Source organism: Populus euphratica, unplaced genomic scaffold (assembly GCF_000495115.2).
Source record: "Populus euphratica unplaced genomic scaffold, PopEup_1.0 scaffold1516.1, whole genome shotgun sequence".
In the NCBI taxonomy this organism is placed as follows: Eukaryota; Viridiplantae; Streptophyta; class Magnoliopsida; order Malpighiales; family Salicaceae; genus Populus; species Populus euphratica.
The window spans coordinates 22,976-44,802 of record NW_011501374.1 but is presented as its reverse complement, the minus strand read 5'-3'; the positions used below and the strand labels follow the sequence as shown (position 1 = coordinate 44,802).

At 31.2% G+C, this 21,827-nt stretch overlaps 1 protein-coding gene and 1 long non-coding RNA gene across 4 annotated transcripts; both read right to left on the bottom strand.

The window, feature by feature from the left end:
* Positions 1 to 433: 433 nt before the first annotated feature.
* LOC105117784 (uncharacterized) lies at positions 434 to 874 on the bottom strand. Its single transcript, XR_840811.1, has 2 exons — positions 683 to 874; positions 434 to 608 (listed from the first exon to the last, which is right to left on the bottom strand). It is a non-coding gene; the product is annotated as an uncharacterized LOC105117784 (long non-coding RNA).
* Positions 875 to 6,497: 5,623 nt separating this feature from the next.
* LOC105117782 (regulatory protein NPR5-like) lies at positions 6,498 to 12,871 on the bottom strand. 3 transcript variants are annotated; one of them, XR_840810.1, is made up of 3 exons: positions 11,903 to 12,664; positions 9,747 to 10,989; positions 6,498 to 6,514 (listed from the first exon to the last, which is right to left on the bottom strand). XR_840810.1 is itself a non-coding variant. In XM_011015543.1 (3 exons), the coding sequence occupies exons 2-3, from the start codon at positions 12,365 to 12,367 to the stop codon at positions 10,123 to 10,125; spliced, it is 1,332 nt and encodes a 443-aa protein (XP_011013845.1). In that variant the 5' UTR covers positions 12,368 to 12,431; positions 12,863 to 12,871; the 3' UTR covers positions 9,662 to 10,122. The 3 variants fall into 3 exon arrangements, 2 of the variants coding, with proteins under 2 accessions (XP_011013845.1, XP_011013844.1); XM_011015543.1 differs by lacking the exon at positions 6,498 to 6,514 and adding an exon at positions 12,863 to 12,871 and having other exon boundaries at positions 9,662 to 10,989; positions 11,903 to 12,431; XM_011015542.1 differs by lacking the exon at positions 6,498 to 6,514 and having other exon boundaries at positions 9,662 to 10,989.
* Between the last annotated feature and the right edge of the window lie 8,956 nt (positions 12,872 to 21,827).

Below are 21,827 nucleotides of genomic sequence, written 5' to 3'. Positions count from 1 at the left end.
GAAAAAAAAAAATCGCCATTCACAATGTTTTGTATCTTGGTTTACAGTGAAAACCCACACTTTTTAGTATTTGCTAATAGTTTAAAAATACATTATTCTTTAATCCACAAGTTATGAACACCGTTGTAACTTAGTCCTCTATATTTCAAAGATATTTGAAAATCTATAACATAATTAGTCGTTTGACTTTCGTTGACGCCATCTTTATGAAAAGCTTGTTGTTTTTTCTATAAAAACTTCTGGTGCGGGTTTTTATCTAATAATTTAAATCGTCAAACGGTGCATTTGGGATTAAGAACCAACCAAAAGATGTTTTAACAAGATAGAGCTCAACACGAGTCAAGAAACTGAGCTGCAAGTTTTTAAAATACGAAGAACTGCGCTGAAAACTTAGGGAGTAGAGAATAATTGACTCTCGTTTAAGGCATTGTCAGAATCGATTAAGCATCTATATTTTTTGCAATGTTGCTTATACAAAAGCAAATTGAGGAATACTTGACTTCCCAGATCAGCTTGCTTTACTTACAGTCTCTTGATGAAGCTTTGTCTCTGCTTTTTTTTGCGAGGGCAGCATTTCTTCCCGGAGGTGGGAGTTTCAGTTGGGTATCCTATGAACAAGAAAGAGAATTTAGTTTTCAAGAGTTTCTAATGAAAGGAAATCTAGAAATAGAGATGGCAAAACCTGATGGAGGTCTTTTATCTTGACTCTCCGTGAGACGCATTTTGGAACAAAAACAAAGGAAGCTCGAGTCTGTTTCTGTCTCCCTGAGCAACTGATGTCTCGAGCACGCAAAGATCCTTTATGGAGATTTATCAGCTGGTTATATTTATAGACCCATGCATTGCCTTATGCAATAAAACAGGGTAGTCAAGTAAGTTCCCACTTTCTACTCTCCAGAAAAATATGCTGGAATGAAAAGACGAAGCATCTAAATTGATGACGAACACCGTTTTTCCAGCTCATGAGAATACGAACAACAAAAAGCCATGGATAATGGGCTCTTTACTTGGCTCCTAATCCTAAGAGAATGAGGACTGGGAACTCTATTCTGTGATTCTTTCTTCAAAGAAAATATTCGTCCTTTCTATTCTTCATACTCAACACCGGAAGAAGACGGTGTTGACAATCTTGCGAAGGTTTACAACAGGAGTAAATCATTTCTACTTAGGTCAGTGCAGAGACCCTTGTCAAAAGCTGTAAATCACTATTTTCCTTGCTTCTTTCACCGTGCTAATTCATCGGAGCTCATCTCTTTTGACATTCAAAAGGTAAAGATTTTACGTTTAGCTTAGATAGTTTGCTGGGGTTTTGGCTGTGAGTCTGTGACGTTAGCTCTAGTTTTTATGGCTACCGTTGTGGTTAGAACCAAAATATAAAAATATGGATAATTGAAAATCTTAGAAATAGTTAGAAACAGAGTAATATTCTTTCTTTCCTTTTTTTGTTACAAAACAGAGTAATATTCTAATATTTCAAAAACTAAAGTTTCAAAAAGAAAAATTGGAACTTTCTATTTATATATAATATTTTTTATTTAAAAAAATTAAAATACTAATGTGCTTCTCATGAAAAATTGACTTTTGAGTTTTTTAGAGTAGGATTCCATGACCAACTTTTACTTTGCCCAATAGGATTGGTTGTGTTGTTGTTGTTGTTTTTTTTTTTACTAACCGGTTAAGTTTACTTAATTATATTAAATTATTTTTTATCCTATTTAATTTTACACCTAAACCAAATAATAAATTAAGTTGGGAGGCTTTTTTTTTCTTTTCAATTTGATTTTTTTAATTTTTTATATTAATTTTCCAGGTTGCTTTAAGAGTGAACAAGTTGATTGGTTCATATTAAAATAATTTTAATATTGTTTAATTTTAGATTTTGGTTAGACAATGAATTGAATTAAAATATACTTTTATGTTAATTTCATTATTCTTTCCTCAACTTTATTCTCAGAATTTTTTACTATTTAGTCAAGTTATTTTTGAATCAACAAAATAGAATGTGTTATGTTAAAGCAACTCTTTTATAATTTAATTTTAAATTTAAATTAGATAATAAAATAAGTCAATAAATTTTAAAATTAATGTATTATATAAGATATAATAATAATAAATAATTCTCTCGATAGCATAAATATTTTTTTGTTACATTTAAAAAGAAATTAAAAAAAAATCACTTGCAACATAGCACTTGAATGTAAACAAGCATAGGTACTGAAGCCATGGCTAAATCATTGGTTGTCTTTCCATCGCACATATGCTGGCATCTCCTTGATTATTCAAATTAATAAATCGTGAAACACGCCGTGTATATATGCTAGCATCTCTTTGATTATTCAAATTAATAAATCGTGAAACACGCCGCGTATATATGCAAGCATCTCCTTGATTATTCAAATTAATTCTCAATTCCTGTGCACATGAGAGTTTGCATCATCAATCACCTGGTTCATCATTCCAAGGCCCTAGCCCTTGAAAATGTTGGGTTGGATGCAACTGAGACAGGCAGCTGGACTCTTGTGCCGATGGTCTTGACTTGGAATTATGGACTGATCCAAAGTGTTATTGTTCCTGATAAACATGGGATGCAAGACCCTAGCTTGGTGCATATTTTTTCGTGCTTCAGACTGCATCATGGGCTTCGGCTACACAAGAAATTGAAGTGAAATTTAACTGAGAATTGGTGGGTTATCTTCCATGAAAGAAAATCTAATCACTGTTTTCCAAAGGGGCTGCATGATAGTTTTGTTTCCATATTGCTCTAAAACAAAGTAGTTCTGCATTATTGTGATGCTGACTGGGCTAGCAATGAAGGATTTGCACTTCCACATCCATCAGGAAAACGTTCGTTCGTGTGTCCCAATCAATATTTATGGGGCTTTTGGAAAATAATATGTGCTCTTCAACATGATTGGAGTGCTTACTGCAATATTGTCCCCCCATTTTGGCTTTCTTTCAATGGATATGCCTTTTCAGTTATCTTCATTTTTCTTGTCCGCTGTTCCATCAGCGTTGGGGTCTCGATCGCTAGAAAGCAGCATGCTATCATTAACGTTTGGAAAAAAAATTCTTAAGACATAAATTAGGGTATTGTATTGAGTTATTTTCTCCCTGTTATCATCTTAGGTTAGAATTTAAGGAATCATCTGAAGAATTTTCTTAATTTTTTTATGGATACACAGGTCTAGATATGAGTAGTTGGCAACTCCTTAAAATAATCTAAACACCAATCTACACACTTGGAATCTCTAGAATAAAAGAAAAACAACAAAGAGTTTAAACAAATTAAAAGTTTTTTTAAAAATTATAGCAACACCTTCTCTAATTTGAAAATCATCCATATTAACCAACTGCTAGTTGAATTATTATATAATTGGACTTGATAAAATTTAAATATGATCTAATAGTTATATACAAAGTTACAAGTTATTTCATTAAATTTATTATTCTGCAAAATTCAAATCTCCGTCTTAAACTTAATCATGCATCTATTTATAAATATTTTTATAAAATTATTTATATAACCAACTGTATCAGATCCACGATTAAGTGATAAGATGACCCATATTCATGTCTAAAACCAAATTTTAAAGTATTAATTACCCATGATTTGATGTGCGGAAACTTACTGGTATCTAAAGAAAAAATAATTCAACTATTAAAAGTTTTTCATGGCCACTATAAATAAGTGCAATATGTTACATGCTTCACTATTGTTTTATTGGTCTCTACTGACAACTTTTTGTTCAGTCATCATTAATCCTCCAGCATTTGCTTTCAATTAAATTCTTTTCATCAATTTAACATAGAGAATGACATAATTTGGCAGAGATTTCCCTCAAAAGAACTCAAAATACTGCCACATAACTTGAATCAGAATATTGTTTGCCATGATTGTTGAGCTAGCAAATGGGACCTCAGGAAACTTAGTACACAGTTTAATCACTGTATATTTTCTTCTTATTCTTGAACTTTTATGCATCATTATTGCTTTCTTTGAGTACATAAACCCGTACCCATAATTTCCTACCAGCTTGCTAATGATCCTATTGCTTTCCCTTTATGAACTCTAATTAAGATGCATGGTAGGCATAAGATGGTGCTTAAAATCAGTTGATGTCAGATGTCTATCATGCATCTAATTAGATCATACTGTTTTCTTTGGATCCATCTACATAAGCGCATAAAACAATCAATAAAGCTGGTTTTAAAATCAGGTGGTTTGCTCATAGAGCTTCAGAGAGAGGAGTGGAAGAAGAAAGGAGAGGAGAATTTAGATGAATGGTAACAGAGACAGAAAAGTCTCCATTTGCTTTTCAACAAAATGGAATTCTTTTCTTCTTCTTCTTTATTTATTTATTTTTTAAAAACCTTAAATAAATTCCTCTGCGTTTTATGCCAATTGTTTTCTTTCTCATCCTTGATATCTTGTATAACATTATCTTTTGTTTTCTATCAATTCGAGAATAATTCAGGAAGATTATAGCTAGCTAGCTACCTAGAAAGAATTGACATAAAGGAAAGGTGTTTTCATTGACAATGAGAGTAACCATGGCTTACGCCAAATCCATATACGATACTCAACATGTATAATGAGCAAACATTTGTCAGTTTTCAATAATTGCTTCATGTTAATGTCTACGTTGGAGGTGATCATGTTGAACCACAAAAACATATATACATGTTGAAATGGAGTGGTTTTGGGAACCTACTAAAAAAAATGGGGAGAGAAGAAGATTATTTATTCAAATATTTGCATAGAAAATAACCTTTCTTGTAGAGAAATTATTAAGCGAAACTAGTTCACCTACTATGTTCAATAAAATTTCTATAAATCACATTTAATGGCACAATGATATTGATAAAATAAAATAATTTTATTTATTTGGTCCACAACCTTAGACAATGAATTAGGTTTATATAATAATTAGGTCCAAATATTGTATTTTTTCAAGCTAAATATTCACTTTCAAAGTTAAATAAAGTAAAAATAGAGAATTTTATTTGAAAAAAAAACAAAAAAAAACTGTTTATATTATGCAATACAGTATCATGAAACACAATTTTATATTCAGGGTTGTAGAGATTGATATTTAAAATATTTTTATTTAAAAATATATTAAAATAATATATTTTTAATTTTTTTATCTTAGCATATTAATATGATTTAAAAACACAATAAAAAAACTAATTTGAAGCTAAAACTAAAATTTAAATTTTTTAAAAATATAATCCAAACACCCATCTCAACAACTTGTATTTGAATTTTGGCTCATGATCTACCGACCATAATTTTGTAGCATTCTTATAGAACTAGTGCCTGTCCATCCATGATGGGTTCCTTACTTTAAGAAAATATAGTCAAAATTAGTAGTATGTATTCTCGTGATGAAGAAAAAAGAAGAGTGCGTATTCACAAAGTAAGAAGGGCAGATAGTACATAAATTAAGAACACGTAATTTCACTAACCAAAGCCAGAAAATTCATCTCCTTTTCAGTTGAAAAGGAAAGAGACCTGGTATTCTCAAAATGAATTTCACTCGTACAAGTAAAGACTTCTATGAACATCAATCAATCAAATTAAACCAATATGAATTGAATTGTTTTACCCTCCTGCTTTCCATATCTCTCTATCTCTGAGCTTCGATCCCTCCAATGACTTGAAACATACGAAAAAAAATATTTTTACCTTTTGTTTTCCTTTTTTGAGGAGGAAAATCAACAGCTTGTTTTTATTTTTACTTCGATTGGAGTAAAGAGTGTGAAGTGAATTACCTAACCGGCTGCAAAGAGTTAATAAGAAGTAATTATAGCCTATTAAAAATAAAGTCAAGATTGGTTGAAAGAAATATGTGATTTGTGTGAGCTCAAGCCGTGTACCCCATCTGTGTTGAAAGTGGATGAATAGTAAATCGTACCTTTTCCTTCTTTTTTTATTTATTTATTCTTATTTTATCTTCCACTGAGTGAATATTTAGATTAATTATCTTTCAAATTTGGACAGCACATGCCATCGCATAGGGATTTTTGTTTCTTAAGAATAATCATGGTTGAAGATGTGGAATTAAAGATTAATTAACTTGAGATCGTGGTTTATAAATAGCATTTGCATTAAAAAAAAAAAACTACTATCGATGAGAGTAACATCACAGTGCTACGACCGCCATAATCACTAGTTATAAACCCATCTCTCTAATATTCATGCTTTGGTTGTGTAGCAATTAATTGGTCATTTACTCCCAATTTAATTAGCCTTATGTTTTTGTTTTTTAACAAACAAATAGTTTTTTTGGGCCAACTTGTCTTGGTGAGGATCTCTTTAGTCCAATCAAAACCAGACTTTTTACATCGATATATGAACCATTCATGAAAATTAACTCTGCCTTGAGTTCCCAGTAACCAAGGAGAGAGCACACCCTTACTGCCATTCGTATGTTCATCAACATTTGAATATCAAAAACATCGATCCTCACTCCACTCCAATGTTTCATATGACAATCCTTACAATCGGGTCCTGCTAAACCCGACAGAATATCAATAATGTTTTTTGGCCATCATCAATGCATTCAAACCTCATGAAGATTCTCTAAGACTATTTGGCATGATATTCTTCTTAATTTTTTTCACATTAAGTAAATGAAACTAAAAATTAAGAAAGAATACAAGGGACCTGAAAAGAAAAGAAAAAAAAAAAAAACAAAGCAAATGGGAGATCTAATTAGTTAGTACAGTTCCTGTTACATTTAGAATTTCTTAAAGGATTCAAGCTTGTCTAGTGAAATTTCTAACTAAGACTTCAATCAAAAGACCAAAAATGATGTTTTTCTTAATATTACATAAAATTAGATAAGACTTCAAGACAACCTTAACCTAATAACAAATACAATGATGATTTTAATTAATTCCATGAAGATAATAAGTTGACATTTAAAGGTGAATCATTCCTTATTCCTGTGAACATATATATAGTAACATATATTCAACACTTCATGTCTACAAAGATATATATTCAATTTCATGGATATTACAAGTTTAGAGTGTTTTTTTTGCTTTTGTCTAATTTTTCTGTTTTACTGTGGTGTGTTTTAGTGTGATGTGCAATCCTGTTTCTTTACTTATTAAGATGCTAAAGGTTGATCTCTGGGAAGTCTATGAATGGTTGATGCAAATGATTATCAAATTTTATTTTGGTTAAAAAAAAGATAGAAAGAATTTAATTTAATTCAAATTTAAATTAAGGTACACTTGGCAATTCATCCTGGTGTATCATCAGATTTGCATTTTTTAGTAGTTATTTTGTTATTTTTTATATCAATTTTATATTTTTTAACTATTTTTTGTTATTTTCGATTTCTTGGTTTATTGATCATTTCATTTTATAGATTTGTTAAACTTGAACAGTAAGCAGATTTTCTATGTTCTTTATGTTTTTCCTACCAGATCTTGATGCCTTTTAATATAATATTACACTTAAAAAAACAAGATTTTGATTGTCATGTTAACTATAGGTCTTTCTTTTTTTTAATCAGAAAAAAAACCTAATTTTATAAGCCTTTATAATCAATATCATATGAATCCAAGTCCGAGCTAGAGCTAGCCACATAAAAATAATGGGAACTAGATTGAACTAGGAAGAGATGTATACATTGTCTTTTTTTTTAGTAAAGAAAATTATAAATGAATTAGAGTAAATTAACTATGGATTTCAAATGAAACAAGAAGCAACCAAGACACTCTAATTTTCAGCCATTAAGAAGAAAGATTCAATTGTCAACCCTTTGATGCTAATAGCAAAATGCTATGCTAAATAAAATCATCCTAGAATTCTGTATAAACAAATGTGGGAATTGACAGTGTACTTGCGATAGAATGGCTAAAGGCTATATCTTCTGCTGTGAGAGTAAAAGGCAAGAAGGCGAAGATAATCTCTATTGCCCCAAGATGCCTTCTGTTGAGACTCAGATTTGAATAAAAATCTGATGACCCCTTCCATGCCAAACATAGGAATATTATATACCATTGAAATCTCACATTTCTATCCATTTGAATCCATTTACATTTCTCTTGACAAATGCGCTAAAAAAAAAAAAACTAGGGACTGGGACTTGCATATGGTCAGCAAATTGTTATGACACTCTCAGCAAACACGCAAAACAGAAGAACTTTGGCAGGAGATTGCTTTGCCTATTTTCCTGTTTGAATAAATTCACATTAAATGTTTCACCATGCATGCCCCATTCCTGATGCTCAAATATTTTCTTCAGAATTCCACATAATTTCATTAAGGCTATCTATCTAAATATAAACGTCAATAAGGAGTATAGATATAGTGCTGAAAATTACATTAAGTCACTCACGTAGTAGCTAGGTCATCTATAATTAAACTAAGAAAAGAATGTTATCAGGTCTTTTACAAATAAAAGAGGAGCCACTAAAAAACTTATCATCATGAGCAAGTTGAAAGCAGATAATGTTCATGACGTTGCCTCAGAAGATCAAAATCTACTAGCAAAATCAAGCTGACCTTTGAGACCACTGAGATGCTAGAATATACCATCCACATGTTGCCACAACATTATGAAAGGCAAATTTAAAGTAGGTTAAAGAAGATTGCAGAAAATTCTCCTTTTCTAATATGTTCCATCACATGGTCGATTCATCTACGAAAATCCCTAATTGGGGGGTAAAACTCTTAAGTGCTAGAACAGGCATGAAGCTTCATTGGCTGGGAAACATGCATTTTGATTTTTGACTATTCTAACAAAGAATAATGAGTGGCTAACAAGTGCTGATTTAACTTTTATGACAAATTCCACATCAAAGAACACTTGAATATAAGAAATAACTTTGAAATAAGTAGTGGACAGCATTCAAAAGAGGGAGGTCTGGCTAGGAAGTAAGCGCAAGGTTTATAGCACGCAACTGGCTTAAAAAAAAGGAGGGGCTGAAGGAATCCCAAGACTGCAAGAAAATAGAGTAGACGTCAAGGATGATCAGCAAGGGAACAACATACCCATTAGTTTAGAAACTAGTATATTAAAACCATCTAGGGTTTTAGCTGTAAGTCTCTAGGAGTTACTACAAGAGACCAAATAAGGCAAGGGGGACAAAAAAGAGGATTACCTGAAGGGAATCCTAAATTAGATAATACGAATATATTAAGCTGTCCTGTGTAGTCACACTCGATGCTGCATTCATGGAGGACAACCAATCAATGTGTACATGACCACATGATTTTCTTCTAAATATTAATTAAGACAAAACTGCATCCAATCAAGCTTTCTCGAAAGCCCATGAATGCTTAGAAAAGAAACGTGAAAGAGAAAAGGGACAGCTCATTTCCCCCATTATAATATATATCATCCAAGTCCAAACAAAGCCTATGATGAACTAAAGAAACCCCACCATCAATATTAGACACCAAAATCTCCCTTGTAATTTACGTTTCCTAGCTATATTTTAAATGACTCTTATTGTGTAATTAAATGTTAGCATGGGTCAGTTAATTTTTTTTCTTAATTTACTATATATATATATATTATGTCTAGGTGATTTGGGGGGGGGGGGGGGGGGGTTAGCATGGGTCAGTTAATTTTTTTTCTTAATTTACTATATATATATAATGTTTAGGTGATTGGGGGGGAAGGAAGGAACAAGAAAATAAAAGGGCACGATAAATAGACCATGATATTAGATACTATCAATAAATACAAAGGAGTTGACAGGCCAGGTTTGAAAAGATTGACCTGCGTCTCTTTCTCCTCAAGAGAGCAAAAACTCAGATTCTCCTTGTCTCTCATCCCTATGATAGATCAGAAAAGATGTATCCCATCTCCAATGAAACTGCACTTCTCATATGATGAATCATTGAAAGCCTACAAAAACCAAAAGAAACACCCCAAACAGAACAGAGAGAAAGAGAACAAAAAACAAAAGGCAACAAGTGAAAGAAGTGATTGAAGATTGATGGCCGGGGGGGGGGGGGGGGGGGGGGGGGGGCGTTATATAAATATAATCCAATAATAATCTTCATGAACTTTCATGAAGCATTTTACTTGCCTAACTCTCCTGATCCTCCACCACTGCTACATAATTATAAAGAGAGAGCTTAGGTAGGCTGAACTAGAAGTCATGAGAGTGATGGCGGTACATTGTTGGATCATGTCGACTCATTGCATGATGGTCTCTCTGGCTGCTATGGCTACTATTATGTTCATCACTCATTGGTGGATAAATAGGATTTGAAGTAGTTGCATTCACACTCCCTTCTTCACGTGAAAGAACCGAAGCTGCGGATTGGACAAGCTCAAGACACAGCCTTAGCTTGTTGGGCTCAATGTGAACTAGACCCGGGACTGCCCCCTTGAACAAGAAATCTGAGGTTAGTGTTCGAAGAATGTCAAGAGGGGTGATTCCATCGACGGTTCTAACATTAGGGTCAGCATGGTGATCAAGAAGTACTGAGACCATATCCGGTGACACCATTTCTGCTGCAATGTGAAGTGGGGTTTTCCCTGCGGGTCCTGCCGGATAGTTAACATCAGCTGCACCAAGTTCAAGCAAGGCTTTGACCACTTCTCGGCTACAATTCTCAACAGCATAATGCAAAGCCAATGCTTCATTGAGATTGAGGCCTTCTCCCATTACCATAAGCTTAACTAGTTCAACATCAGATGAGTCTAATGCCCTTTTCATTCCTCGAATTTTTTGGTCCTCAAGATCAGCAGCTGCAGTAAGATCGTGGAGATGGTGGTGATGGTGAGGCATTAATGATCTACGAGCAATGGATGATTTGAGTCGTAGTTCTTCAATTTTGGCCACAACATCAATTGGAAGGTGTTTAGCTAGGACTTCTGGTGGTAGGCCTGATTTGGCCACAAGATGGGAGCAAGTAGTCCAAAGTTGGTGCATATCTTGCTTTCTTGAAGCTATAAGAACCTTCATCACATCCTCAATTGAGGCCTTATCTACCATGCTAGCCAATTGCTTCTGAGGAACAGAAAACAAGGGAATAATAATTAGCATTGGTAAATGGATTTAGCTGCAAATGGAAAATTTTTCTTTACGATCAATTGCATTGAGTCCATCCTGTTTTCGTGTATGATGGGATGTTTCATGTAAAAATTTTGTTTATCCTGTCCATCTCTTTTTCACAATCTTATAACCAAATGGGGAAAGTGCTTGTTTGGCATAGATTTGGTGAGTGAGCATACTGTGGAAGACAAGACTGGAGATGAAGAACTAAATTTAGAAAGTCACAGCTATATGTACAGCACAAAGATTGAAAATCTCAACTCCAGCAACCAAAAATGATACATGAAATCAAGAAAAAACTCTTATCTAACATGGACAAAATCAACATTTGACTTAAATGAAAATAGTGCTATAGTGTTTGATAACTATATATCAACAGCAGAAAGAACAGAAGTTAATGAGATGAAAAGTAGAAGAAAAGCCCACAAAAACTGTTAAGAGAAAATTGAAACAATTAATGAATTACCATCTCCAACTACAAAAGAAAATGTCAAGCGACTTAGTGCTTGAATATAAAGCACTATAAATGAGCGTGGGATCAAACTCAACTGCAACTGAACGTTAGCTAGGTAGAAACCAATTGAAATATCACACAAGACACAACGCCTCAGCCACTTGATCATGGGATAGTAAAATCTCCCTCACAACAACAAAAAAAAAAGAAAAATAAAAAAACCCAACACAAAAACGCCTTCCCACTTCCCAAAAACCAAAACCAAAGGAAAAACATAAGAGTACTAATCTACACACTCATCAAGATTTTGAAAGAAAAGAGAGGAGACAAAGGGAGAAGAAGTGAAGAGAGAAAGAAAATCTTGAAATGATCATAACGAGCTGCTATATATGACTGACTACAAGGAAGAAAGACCTGAGTGAGCATTGCAAGCTGTTCGACACCAAAGTATCTAGCGGCAGCAAGAGTGTCAAGAGCAAGATCAACGGCTGAGGTGCAATGTGTATGCCAACACCCTCTCTCGCCACAATTAGGCCTTGGCTCATGTTTTTGTGGCACAATAGAGACTTGTCCACTATACAAGAACTGTAAGAGCAACAAGAACACTTCATACCCCACAGAGTTAACTGGTATCACATTAGACCTTGAACCTGGTGATCCAACCAGGTTTATCCTTGATCCAGATGGGTCTAACCCAGATGGTGGGTCAGGTCCACAAAAATACTTCCTGAAAAACAAACTTCTTGCTGCTAAAATACACCTGTGAGCATGAACTAACCGACCCTCTACGCTGAAAGTTACATCAGAGAAAGCTTGGCCATTGATTAGAAGATTAAGGTAGTCTAAAGACAGAGTTCTTAGAGAGTCTTCAAGAGTCATGTCTTCAAAATGAACAAATATATGGTTTTGTTTACTAGCTAGGGTTGCCTCGTCCTCTCTCTCTCTCTCTCTCTATATATATATATATATATAATTATATTATAAAGAGCAAGAAAGAAAGAAGAGAGAGTGAAGGCTGAAGGACAGTTAACAAGAGGAAGAGAAGATAGGAAGACTTCATTTTTTTTCCTGTGTTCTTGCTAAGGATGATGATGGGGTTAGTGTGTTACTGTATATTTGTGAAAGAGAAAGAGATTCTTTTCGCTCTCGATGGAGAGAGGGGGGGTGCAATATGAATGGCTATTCTGGGCGGCTGAGGTTTTTAAAAAAGGGGGTGAAAATAAATAATAATGATGGGATTTATTATAATTATTAATATTTAATTATTGAGAGAGATTTACTGCTTATGATATATACTTAAAATAATTATGTGGAGGTACGAATACATGTAGTTTTCTGAGCAAAAACTACACGCAAATGCAAAATGATACATACATATATATATATATATACATATATATAACTTAAATAAGGGTGTTGACTATTGTAGTGATGGGACCATGTTCATTCATCTATTTTTAACAAATCACTTTGTTTGTATATGGTTGAGGAAGGAACAGCAATTAGTTTAATTGTAATTAGAGACTTTTAAAATCTCTTATAAGTATGCTTAAGTCATAAAAAAAATGTAAGAGTAACTTCAAGGAATTGCCTTGCTAATAAAGTAGCTATGCATTCTTTCTTGACTTTCTGGATTCAAACCATGAGACTGGTGTATCGTCGAGGAATTGTTAACTTTTTTTAAAATTAGTTTAATTACATTTAGAGGATTTTGGATTCTCTTACAAATGTAATTAAAATCATAAATATCATAAAAAATATTAAATTTCTTTCAATAGGTGCTAATGAAGTATTTTTGAAATTATTCAGAAAAAATTAATTATAGTCTTGATTAACATGTAAATTAATTTTGAAAATATCATTTATCATTGAACAATTATATATATATATATATATAAGAGTCAATGACATAGTAGCATAGCTTACCTTCATAATTATTTTGTTTAAGTGATTTTTTATTTAAGATTTCTTTTTTTATTGAACGAACCATAAACCATATAATAGGATATACTTTCTTAATATTTATAAATCTCACTTCATTTTTTTTTAGAATTTGAACTTCAAATCTATTGATAAAAACCTCGAAGTTCAATTGGTACGATATCCCTCAAAAATAAATTACCTTTATAATATAAAAAATAGATTTGAAAGCTCTAAACTTACTTAGGAATTAATATAATACATAGAGAGTGAAAAGGTATCATAAGAAAAATTAAATTCTTACTTTTGTGGTCAAGATGCGATGGGGTTACCCCCCTTCATTTTGACTGGAATCAAGGCCTTTTCTATTCCTATTCCTTTTTATTTTCTTGTTTAACAGTATAATTTGCCTTAAACCGTACTTCATTCATATATATATATATATATATATATAGAAAACATGACTTCGTATTTTTGGCCCTTACCAATCTCTAGATTATATAAACTCAACTTGTAAAATAAAAATATTTATCAAGAGGGGAAAAAGAAAGAAAGTAAGAAAAGAGTATGCTCGTCAAAAATACTTGTGCGATCTTCACTACACGAGGCCTTAATATGTGCACCTTCGCAGTATGATCGTGGACTGAAAATGCAGATCAAGGGCTACAAAATGTTCTCTGCACATCATGCATTAAAATAGTTTAAATTTCTCAGTATATAAATAAACATATAGATAGAAATCATTTGTTGATTTTCAATTGTTATTATTTATTTATTTTGGATTATTTGATATCTTATTTCTTATCCACAAAAGACAAAAGTTATAACTTCGAAAAGAATCTGTTCCTGTATTTTCTTAATGGCCAACTAACACTTATTATTTATTTTTTTAATTTCTCTTGTCAAAACTCTCGGGGAAACCACAGATTATCCCTGCAGTCTGTTGATGTTAGCAGAGACATGACAAGAATCCACATTGATAATCTATTATCCAAAATCAATCCCAATTAGATTACATAATAACTAATTAACTGTTCCAAATATTCACTCTTTGCCTATTTTAAGGAGTATGCCAATGAGTTATTGTTGTCAATCTTCATTTAAGCATGAAGATATGGTGGTCTTTGGCAAAACCCCTTTCCCCGAATCTCTTGACTCGCTTAATCAAATTGAGGACCCAATCTAGCCCGCTAGGATGGTTAATACAACATTTAGTATCATAATTTCTCTTTAATTAACCACTTAAGATTCCAATACATAGCAAATTGATCTTGTTTACAAGGTGAGATTTTTTTCCATTTTTTTAATTATTATACCAAATTCAAAATCACCAGGTGCAAGCAACATAAATTATCAATAGAGGGTTTAGGCTTAAAATATTGAATCAAGGATGATCATACATACATTTCCAACGAGTCCATGTATTGGGAATCTCAATCATACTTTTTTCATAACAAATCTTGTGACATTTGATTGTGTTTTTTTGTTGCAATTAAATAATGATAAGTCTTAAGAACTAGCTATGTAACATAACGAAAATTAACCTAGCTAGTAAGAAGCTAATTTATTACATGAAAAAGGCACTATCCTGGTGGTGTTGTGCGTACCAACTGCATAGCCTTTTTCTACAAAGCATCGAATTATTAATGATGGCAGAAGAGTAAGGAAATTAACCTAATTACTTGTCTATACTTAATTAAATTACAATATTTATCTTACAAATGACTAGGAGTTGTTCTACAAAAGCTAGCCTCATGAGGGCAGGAGGCAGGGGCAACAAGATACTCTAATGTATTTTATGGAAGACAAGGTGAATGAACATTAAACAAACCAAGCTAAAAAGTGAATATTAATAATGATACCTAAGAAAGGTAACCTCAAAGTTAGTAGGGAAAAGTTTCTCCTCAATTTTTTTTTATTTACCAACCACATGCTCTAAACACCATCATTACATTGTCACCACCACTACTATATGGAGGTGAGTGAGAGAGTAAAATAAAAATAAAAATAAAAATAAATCAACACAAGAACGTATTGGTGACAAGGACTCGTAAATAAGAAAGATGGACAAGAAATGAAAACGATAGAAAATAATTGAAGAAGTGGCATGTGACCTTCCTTCTAGCTAGATAGATGTAAAATGTGGACTTCAAAAACATGGAATTAAGAGGGTGGGGGGGGGCTGGAAATTGGGCTCTTTGGAAACCGTGTCGGCCGGGACTTGAGGGTTCATGTTCGTAAATATTGGGACTAGTGCCCAACATAATCAAGTTTAATTAATAATATTTTGAAGGGGCAGGGGCCCGACCTCCTGCACGTGAGACAAGACCCGGCACGTGCACAGGCATAAAGAGTGTTTGTTTTGTATGCTATTTACTTGTTCGTGTCCGTTCTCTTGTTTGCTACTGTAGTTATGTTGTTTTTTTTTTTAAATAATTTATTTAAAAGTATATTAAAATTATAATTTTATTATTTATTTGAAATCCATGTATTAAAAAAGATTTGAAAACATATGAAAAATTGTTATGAAGTAAATAAAAATTTAATTTTTTTTAAAAGCACTAATACCAATCTATGAGTTATGTTTTTTTATTTATTTTTTTAATTTTATTACTTTATCAATTCAAAATCATGAAGGAAACTAAGAAAAAAAATCATTGATCTAATATTTTTTTAATATCAAATTAATGTATTATTAAAACACGTAAAAATACAGTTGGAAACGCAGTGTAAAAGAAACTCTTTAATAATGATTAATGACTCGGTGTTGTGCGGTAGGCAAAAGAAAGCAAAGGGGAGAAAAGTAGAAGAAGGTGGCTGTTGTTTTGCCCCTTTTGTTTTGCTTTGATATTATTATTAATAAAAATTCGACAAGGAAAATAAATAAAAATAATAATAATTATTATTATTATGGAGCAACAAAATCATATTGATTGACAACACATCCACTGACTGTCTTATGATTTCAAGACCCTCGATTTGACGTTTGACTTGTCTTTTCACTCTTCACCTTTTCCTTTTATTCTCTCTCTCTCCCCCTCCCTCTAGCTTCCATGACAAGAGTTTATTTACATTACACAACCTCTGTCCAAAGACCATCTTCACACTTTCTGTAGCTCAGTCCTCTTAGTTAGGTAGCCATTAGCTGCCCCTCATGCCCCAGGCACAACTGGTCAAGTGCGTGTCTGGTAGTCTACACTAAATTCTTTTTACTTTTTTTAAATTTTTTAATATATTAATATATGAAATGAATGAAAAATATTAAAAAGCACATTAATTTAGTATATTTTTATACAATTATACTCTTAAAAATCATCTAAAAATGGAAATCATCGCATTCCTACAAGTTCTGTTATTAAAATACAAAATACTTAATGTTCATTGAACGCACTTATATTTATTGAAATCTCGATCTGCTCATAAATTTATTTGTTTACTCTTATATTTTTTTTAAATACAATAATTAATTTACACAATTATATATATAAAAAAGGAAAACCCTCCTTCCCTAAAATCTTTGTCTCACAGGTTTCTTTTTGGTAATTAAATAACACAATCTAAGTCCAGAAAAACAAAGGGTCATGCAACAAGATCTATGCGATCCCTATAGCTTCATGAAAAACTAAAAGCATAAATAATCCTATTCGGTGTGTCATCAAATTAATGAGTTCCCAGAAAAGCTAATTTATATACGGATTTACTTCACCATATATAATTACATACAAGAGACTTTTAATTTATCACGGAAGAAAACTCTCACTCAAACATCTTTACAATTAGTTTTAATCAAATTTAAAATTATTATTTTCTCAACAGGGGATTGAAAAGGTTTTCAACAGTGTTATAAGACTAGCTTGACGAGAGTTGAGTCAGTAAAAAAAAAAAGATTGATTTTTTTAATTAAAAAAAGTAGGTTTTTTTGAGAAAAATCAAAATTGAAGTTGGTCCACTAACCGACGGTAACGCCTACCTAGTTCAAAGCCGAATCGGCCTATAGATCGGATCTTTTTTCAAACTGTAAAGTGAGCCTAACCACCCCCCCTTCCAATCGGTGTTCAACCTAAGTTAATGGCTGTGGTCACGAGGCCAACACACGTTATTAAATCCTGCCTTGTTGTTTGCTTTCACTTTATTTTTTTAATATTATTATTAATGGTTTTTTTTAATTGGATTGCATTGCTATCTGGCCAATAGCTTGCATGGCTTGCCCAAATTATGTGGTCGGGCCGAATTACAGAACATTGGTTCCTCTTTTATTAAAATATTAGAGGTAATAATCATGAATATTCCATCAAAATATTGCCATAATGGGATAGCGGCATTCTTAAGTGAAAGAATAATATTCTAGGATGCCGCATTAGGAAAGAATATTAAGATCAAATTAATGCTTTCACTCTTATCTCTAAGGCGCAAAACAATAGTTTCATCAAATATTATATAACCAAGTTGGTGCCATATAGTGTAAAATCTCTCTCAAGTGTATGGTCCCCTTCTGCTTCTTTTGGCCTTGATAATTTATTTTTTAATGTATAAAGGTGTTGGCTTAATCGATTGAAAATGAAGTTATTTGTTCATCACTTTCATTAATTTTTTAATTTTTTAGAGCTAGACATTCGTCACCATGAAATGCATTATTAATCACACAGGGTGCATTGATTCACGTTTTCTACAGGCACTTTCAAGTTGCTGCAAAACTGTCCCTGCCCATTCATAAAGGAGATTTCAATTCGGTCCTTTATGTATGCTGAGTAGTCCTTTCAACCCCTCTTTTACCCTTTTTCTTCTTTATTCCCTCACCTTTTCCCATTTTCATAGCATTAAATAAATCAAGAAAACAAGGCCGGGTCTGTTTCTTTGGGTTTTCGTTTTAAATTCATGCACTCTCGTGCATTGATGTAACCCCAACAAATGACAAAAACACACGGATTTAAGTAGCGGTATGGCTAATGAAATTGCTTGTTTTGTTTTCAAGTGGACGTCCTATCGAATTAAACTTTTATTGATTCAGGTTCAAATCTTAGGAATGATGGAACGATGATAAGATAATTGAATGACAATTTCTTATTGTGTAGCTAAATACCCAGCGAAAAAAAAAAATGCAAGTCTTAGTTTTAGTTTTATGATGTGTTTATTAATGGACTTCCGTTGTGTTTGAATTCTTTTAAAAAAATATGTTTAAAATGAAAAAAAAAATCTAATCTAATTTTGGATAACCATCAAGCTTAAATTACCTTCTTTCATGGCTATATCTGGAAAAAAAAAATGATGTATAAGGAGTATTTAGTGATATTCTAATAATTATTTATTAGAATCTACTTTAATGGAAGGTGCACACACAAATATATAAGAGATAATAAAAATCCATGATGTATCAAAAAATAATAAGAATATATTTATATAAAATTTCTCTTTCCTCCCTGTATGCGTATCTTTTTTTGGAGTAGATCTCAATGAATAATTATCAGTAAGGCTAGTAAAAAAATTGGCTCATTTGTAATATTTATTTAACATAACTCAATCATCAAAGTCAGATAATGTAGATATTATAAATAATATTTAGTTAAAAAATTAAAAAAATAAATATCATATAATAGGTAATAAATAAAGATTTTTGAAACTCGATCAAATCAACCCAACCTATATACTCTATAGCAACTTACTTGATTTGTTGTTATATATTATCTTTTTTTTGGCAATTAATTAATTTATTTTAGTCAATTGTCATATTAAATCTAAATTATTTGTTACAAATTATAACAAGTTTTATGTTAAGTTATTAGTTCTAATTAATTCAAACATATAAAAATTAAAAATATAAGCTCAATTTATGAATATCTACAATATTTATAAGAAATTTAACCTAATCTAATATATCTAACATGCTTAAGTTCAAGATAAACTGAATGGATCGAGTTTATAATTTTGTAAAGGAGTAGAAGTTGAATTAAATACAATTATGAACCCAAACTCGACCTACTTATATCTATGAACACCTCTAACTAATAGAATGTCACTAATTACTTCTTATGCTTAATAAATTTTTCTAGATATACTTTACATAGACTTGAAAACTTGTTATATTATCTTCTACACTCTATAATGACCATTTAAATTTATACTGGCTCAAAGAAGAAATGGTTAAGAGTTCTTTACATTTAATTTCTTGAATGACATGAACATAATGAAAAAAATATTATAAAGTTTTTAAGAATCCTATAGATCTCATTAGACAACATAAGATTACTAAGAATTTGTATGAAAATTATCTAAAGATCAATTCTTTTTTCTAGGTCTAATAAACTCTTTAAGACTGTGTTTGCAAGACCATAAATCATCTAATTGTCTAAGCTCTAATAACAATTCACATGTTTTTATATAATTAGAGATCTCTTGAAGCTTTTTAAGTGAAAGAAAAATTGCTATGTCTTTAGTTCCAACACTTTTTTCTTTTCTGTGTGGTTTTTATTTCTCTATATTGAACTCATCTCGAAATAAATATAAGGCATAATGTTATATTTATAGAAAGAAATTAATATTCTTATTAATGATAAAATATCATTTTGTCCTTTATAGAATATCACATATTTTATTTCAAGATAATTATTATAAAATTTATACAATAAAGTCCTTATTAGATTTTTGTAGGTTTAGAATTGTAAGTCCTTTTTAAAAAAGTTTTGATTTGAATATTTGAGCATGGAGAGTGTATAATCTATCATTTCATGTTTTCTCTTAACACCGTTGTCACACCTGATTATCACGATGACCTTTAAAAAAATTTATATTAATGAAAAAAGAATAAATACCTGGTATCTTATTCTTTGGGGGAAAAGAACAGATATTTGGTAACTTGTTTTAATATCGTGATCATTGATTTTTTGAACAAAATTTAAAACCCTTTTGAAATATTGTGGAGTTTCCTTTAAATCTTTTCCACCTTACACAAAAACTTCATAATTAGTCTATTTAAGAAAATATAAAATATTTTCTATGATTCATCTAAGATGATGAATCTTCTCTTGATCACTAAAATATCTTCGTATAGTTTATATTATATCTAATATATACTCATTTGTTACTCTTAATTAAGGCAACGTATAGTTAGGATATTCAAAACATAACATTCTCTATATAAGATAATTTGATAATCTTAAGTCTAAAGATCACTTACATAGTTTCCATGAGAGTCAACTTTTCATAGACATGAGTAATTTTTCCATATAAAATTTTCATATAAATAAGTTCAACATACATAAGATGTAACAACCACTTATGTAAAAATTTCAAGAATCTCTCACACCTCAATTTATAAGAATAGTTACTTCCTTTTCATAAATGAAAAAAAAAACATTATATGTAATGATCTTGTCAATTCTCGTTGATGTCTAGTCTTAATATAGAATTGGCCAAGAATATTTATAAATAATGCTTTGATGCAATAAACATTCTCATAATTATAACCACTTTATAATTTTATTTATAAAATATTGTTGTCCTAAGAACTTTATTTTTACTTTAGACTTATTAATCAAACTTAAATGAATATTAAAGATAAAGAATGCCCTTATAAATTAAAATATATTTTTTGCATGAATAAAGTCAATATCACATGTAATTACTCAATTGGCTATAAAGACATATACACTAACCATCTCCTACTTGAATCAAAGTTAATCACTCATGTATATAATATTATATCGTTCCATATAACAATTGTTCTTTTATCAGAACCATGTCTTAGGGAAAGGAACTGCAAGATTATCTTTTATAGTTATAAGTTCTATCTTTACATTTTTTTTTATATAATTTTTTTAATTAGGTGGTATCATCTAATCACATGTTTGGATTTTTTATAAGATCTTAGTTTCTTTACTTGCGCAATTACTATTATAATTACAATACATTGCTACCAGACTAATAATGTTAGGAAGATTATCTCTTATCAATCCACAAATAACATTAGAATTCTTTTGAAAATATGATTTTACTATAATAAGGCAATTGTTAAGAGTAATGAATGACAAAATAATTATTATATTGTTTGAAATGCAATGATACTCCCCACATGCTATAGTAAAATCTCAAGCTCTTTAATTTTCTTTAATAATTTTTGTATTTAAAACAAACAACAAAAATAAAATATATTATTTATTTATAATTCATTTAAATGTGGTTACAATTAAATGAGAACTAATTTGGATAGCTTTTTGTACCCGATAACAAAAAAATTAAGAATATGTTCGCAACAAGAGTTCATCGTCCAAGTAAAAAGCCAAAACTGCCGGTTGAGATTAGCTTGTTTGTTTAGGTATTTTGTCCTTTTAGCTATTGATCGATGCAAGCCTTTTAAGCATCTCGCAAAGAGGGGGTTTTAGTTATTTTCATATGGACAGAGAAATCCATAACGTATTACTTGGAG

Excerpts from the sequence above, each read along its gene's own strand:
- LOC105117782 (XM_011015543.1), bottom strand. The coding sequence starts at position 12,367 with ATGACTCTTGAAGACTCTCTAAGAACTCTGTCTTTAGACTACCTTAAT. Across the intron at positions 10,990-11,902 it reads AGCTTGCAATGCTCACTCAG|AAGCAATTGGCTAGCATGGT; the intron begins GTCTTTCTTCCT and ends TCTGTTCCTCAG.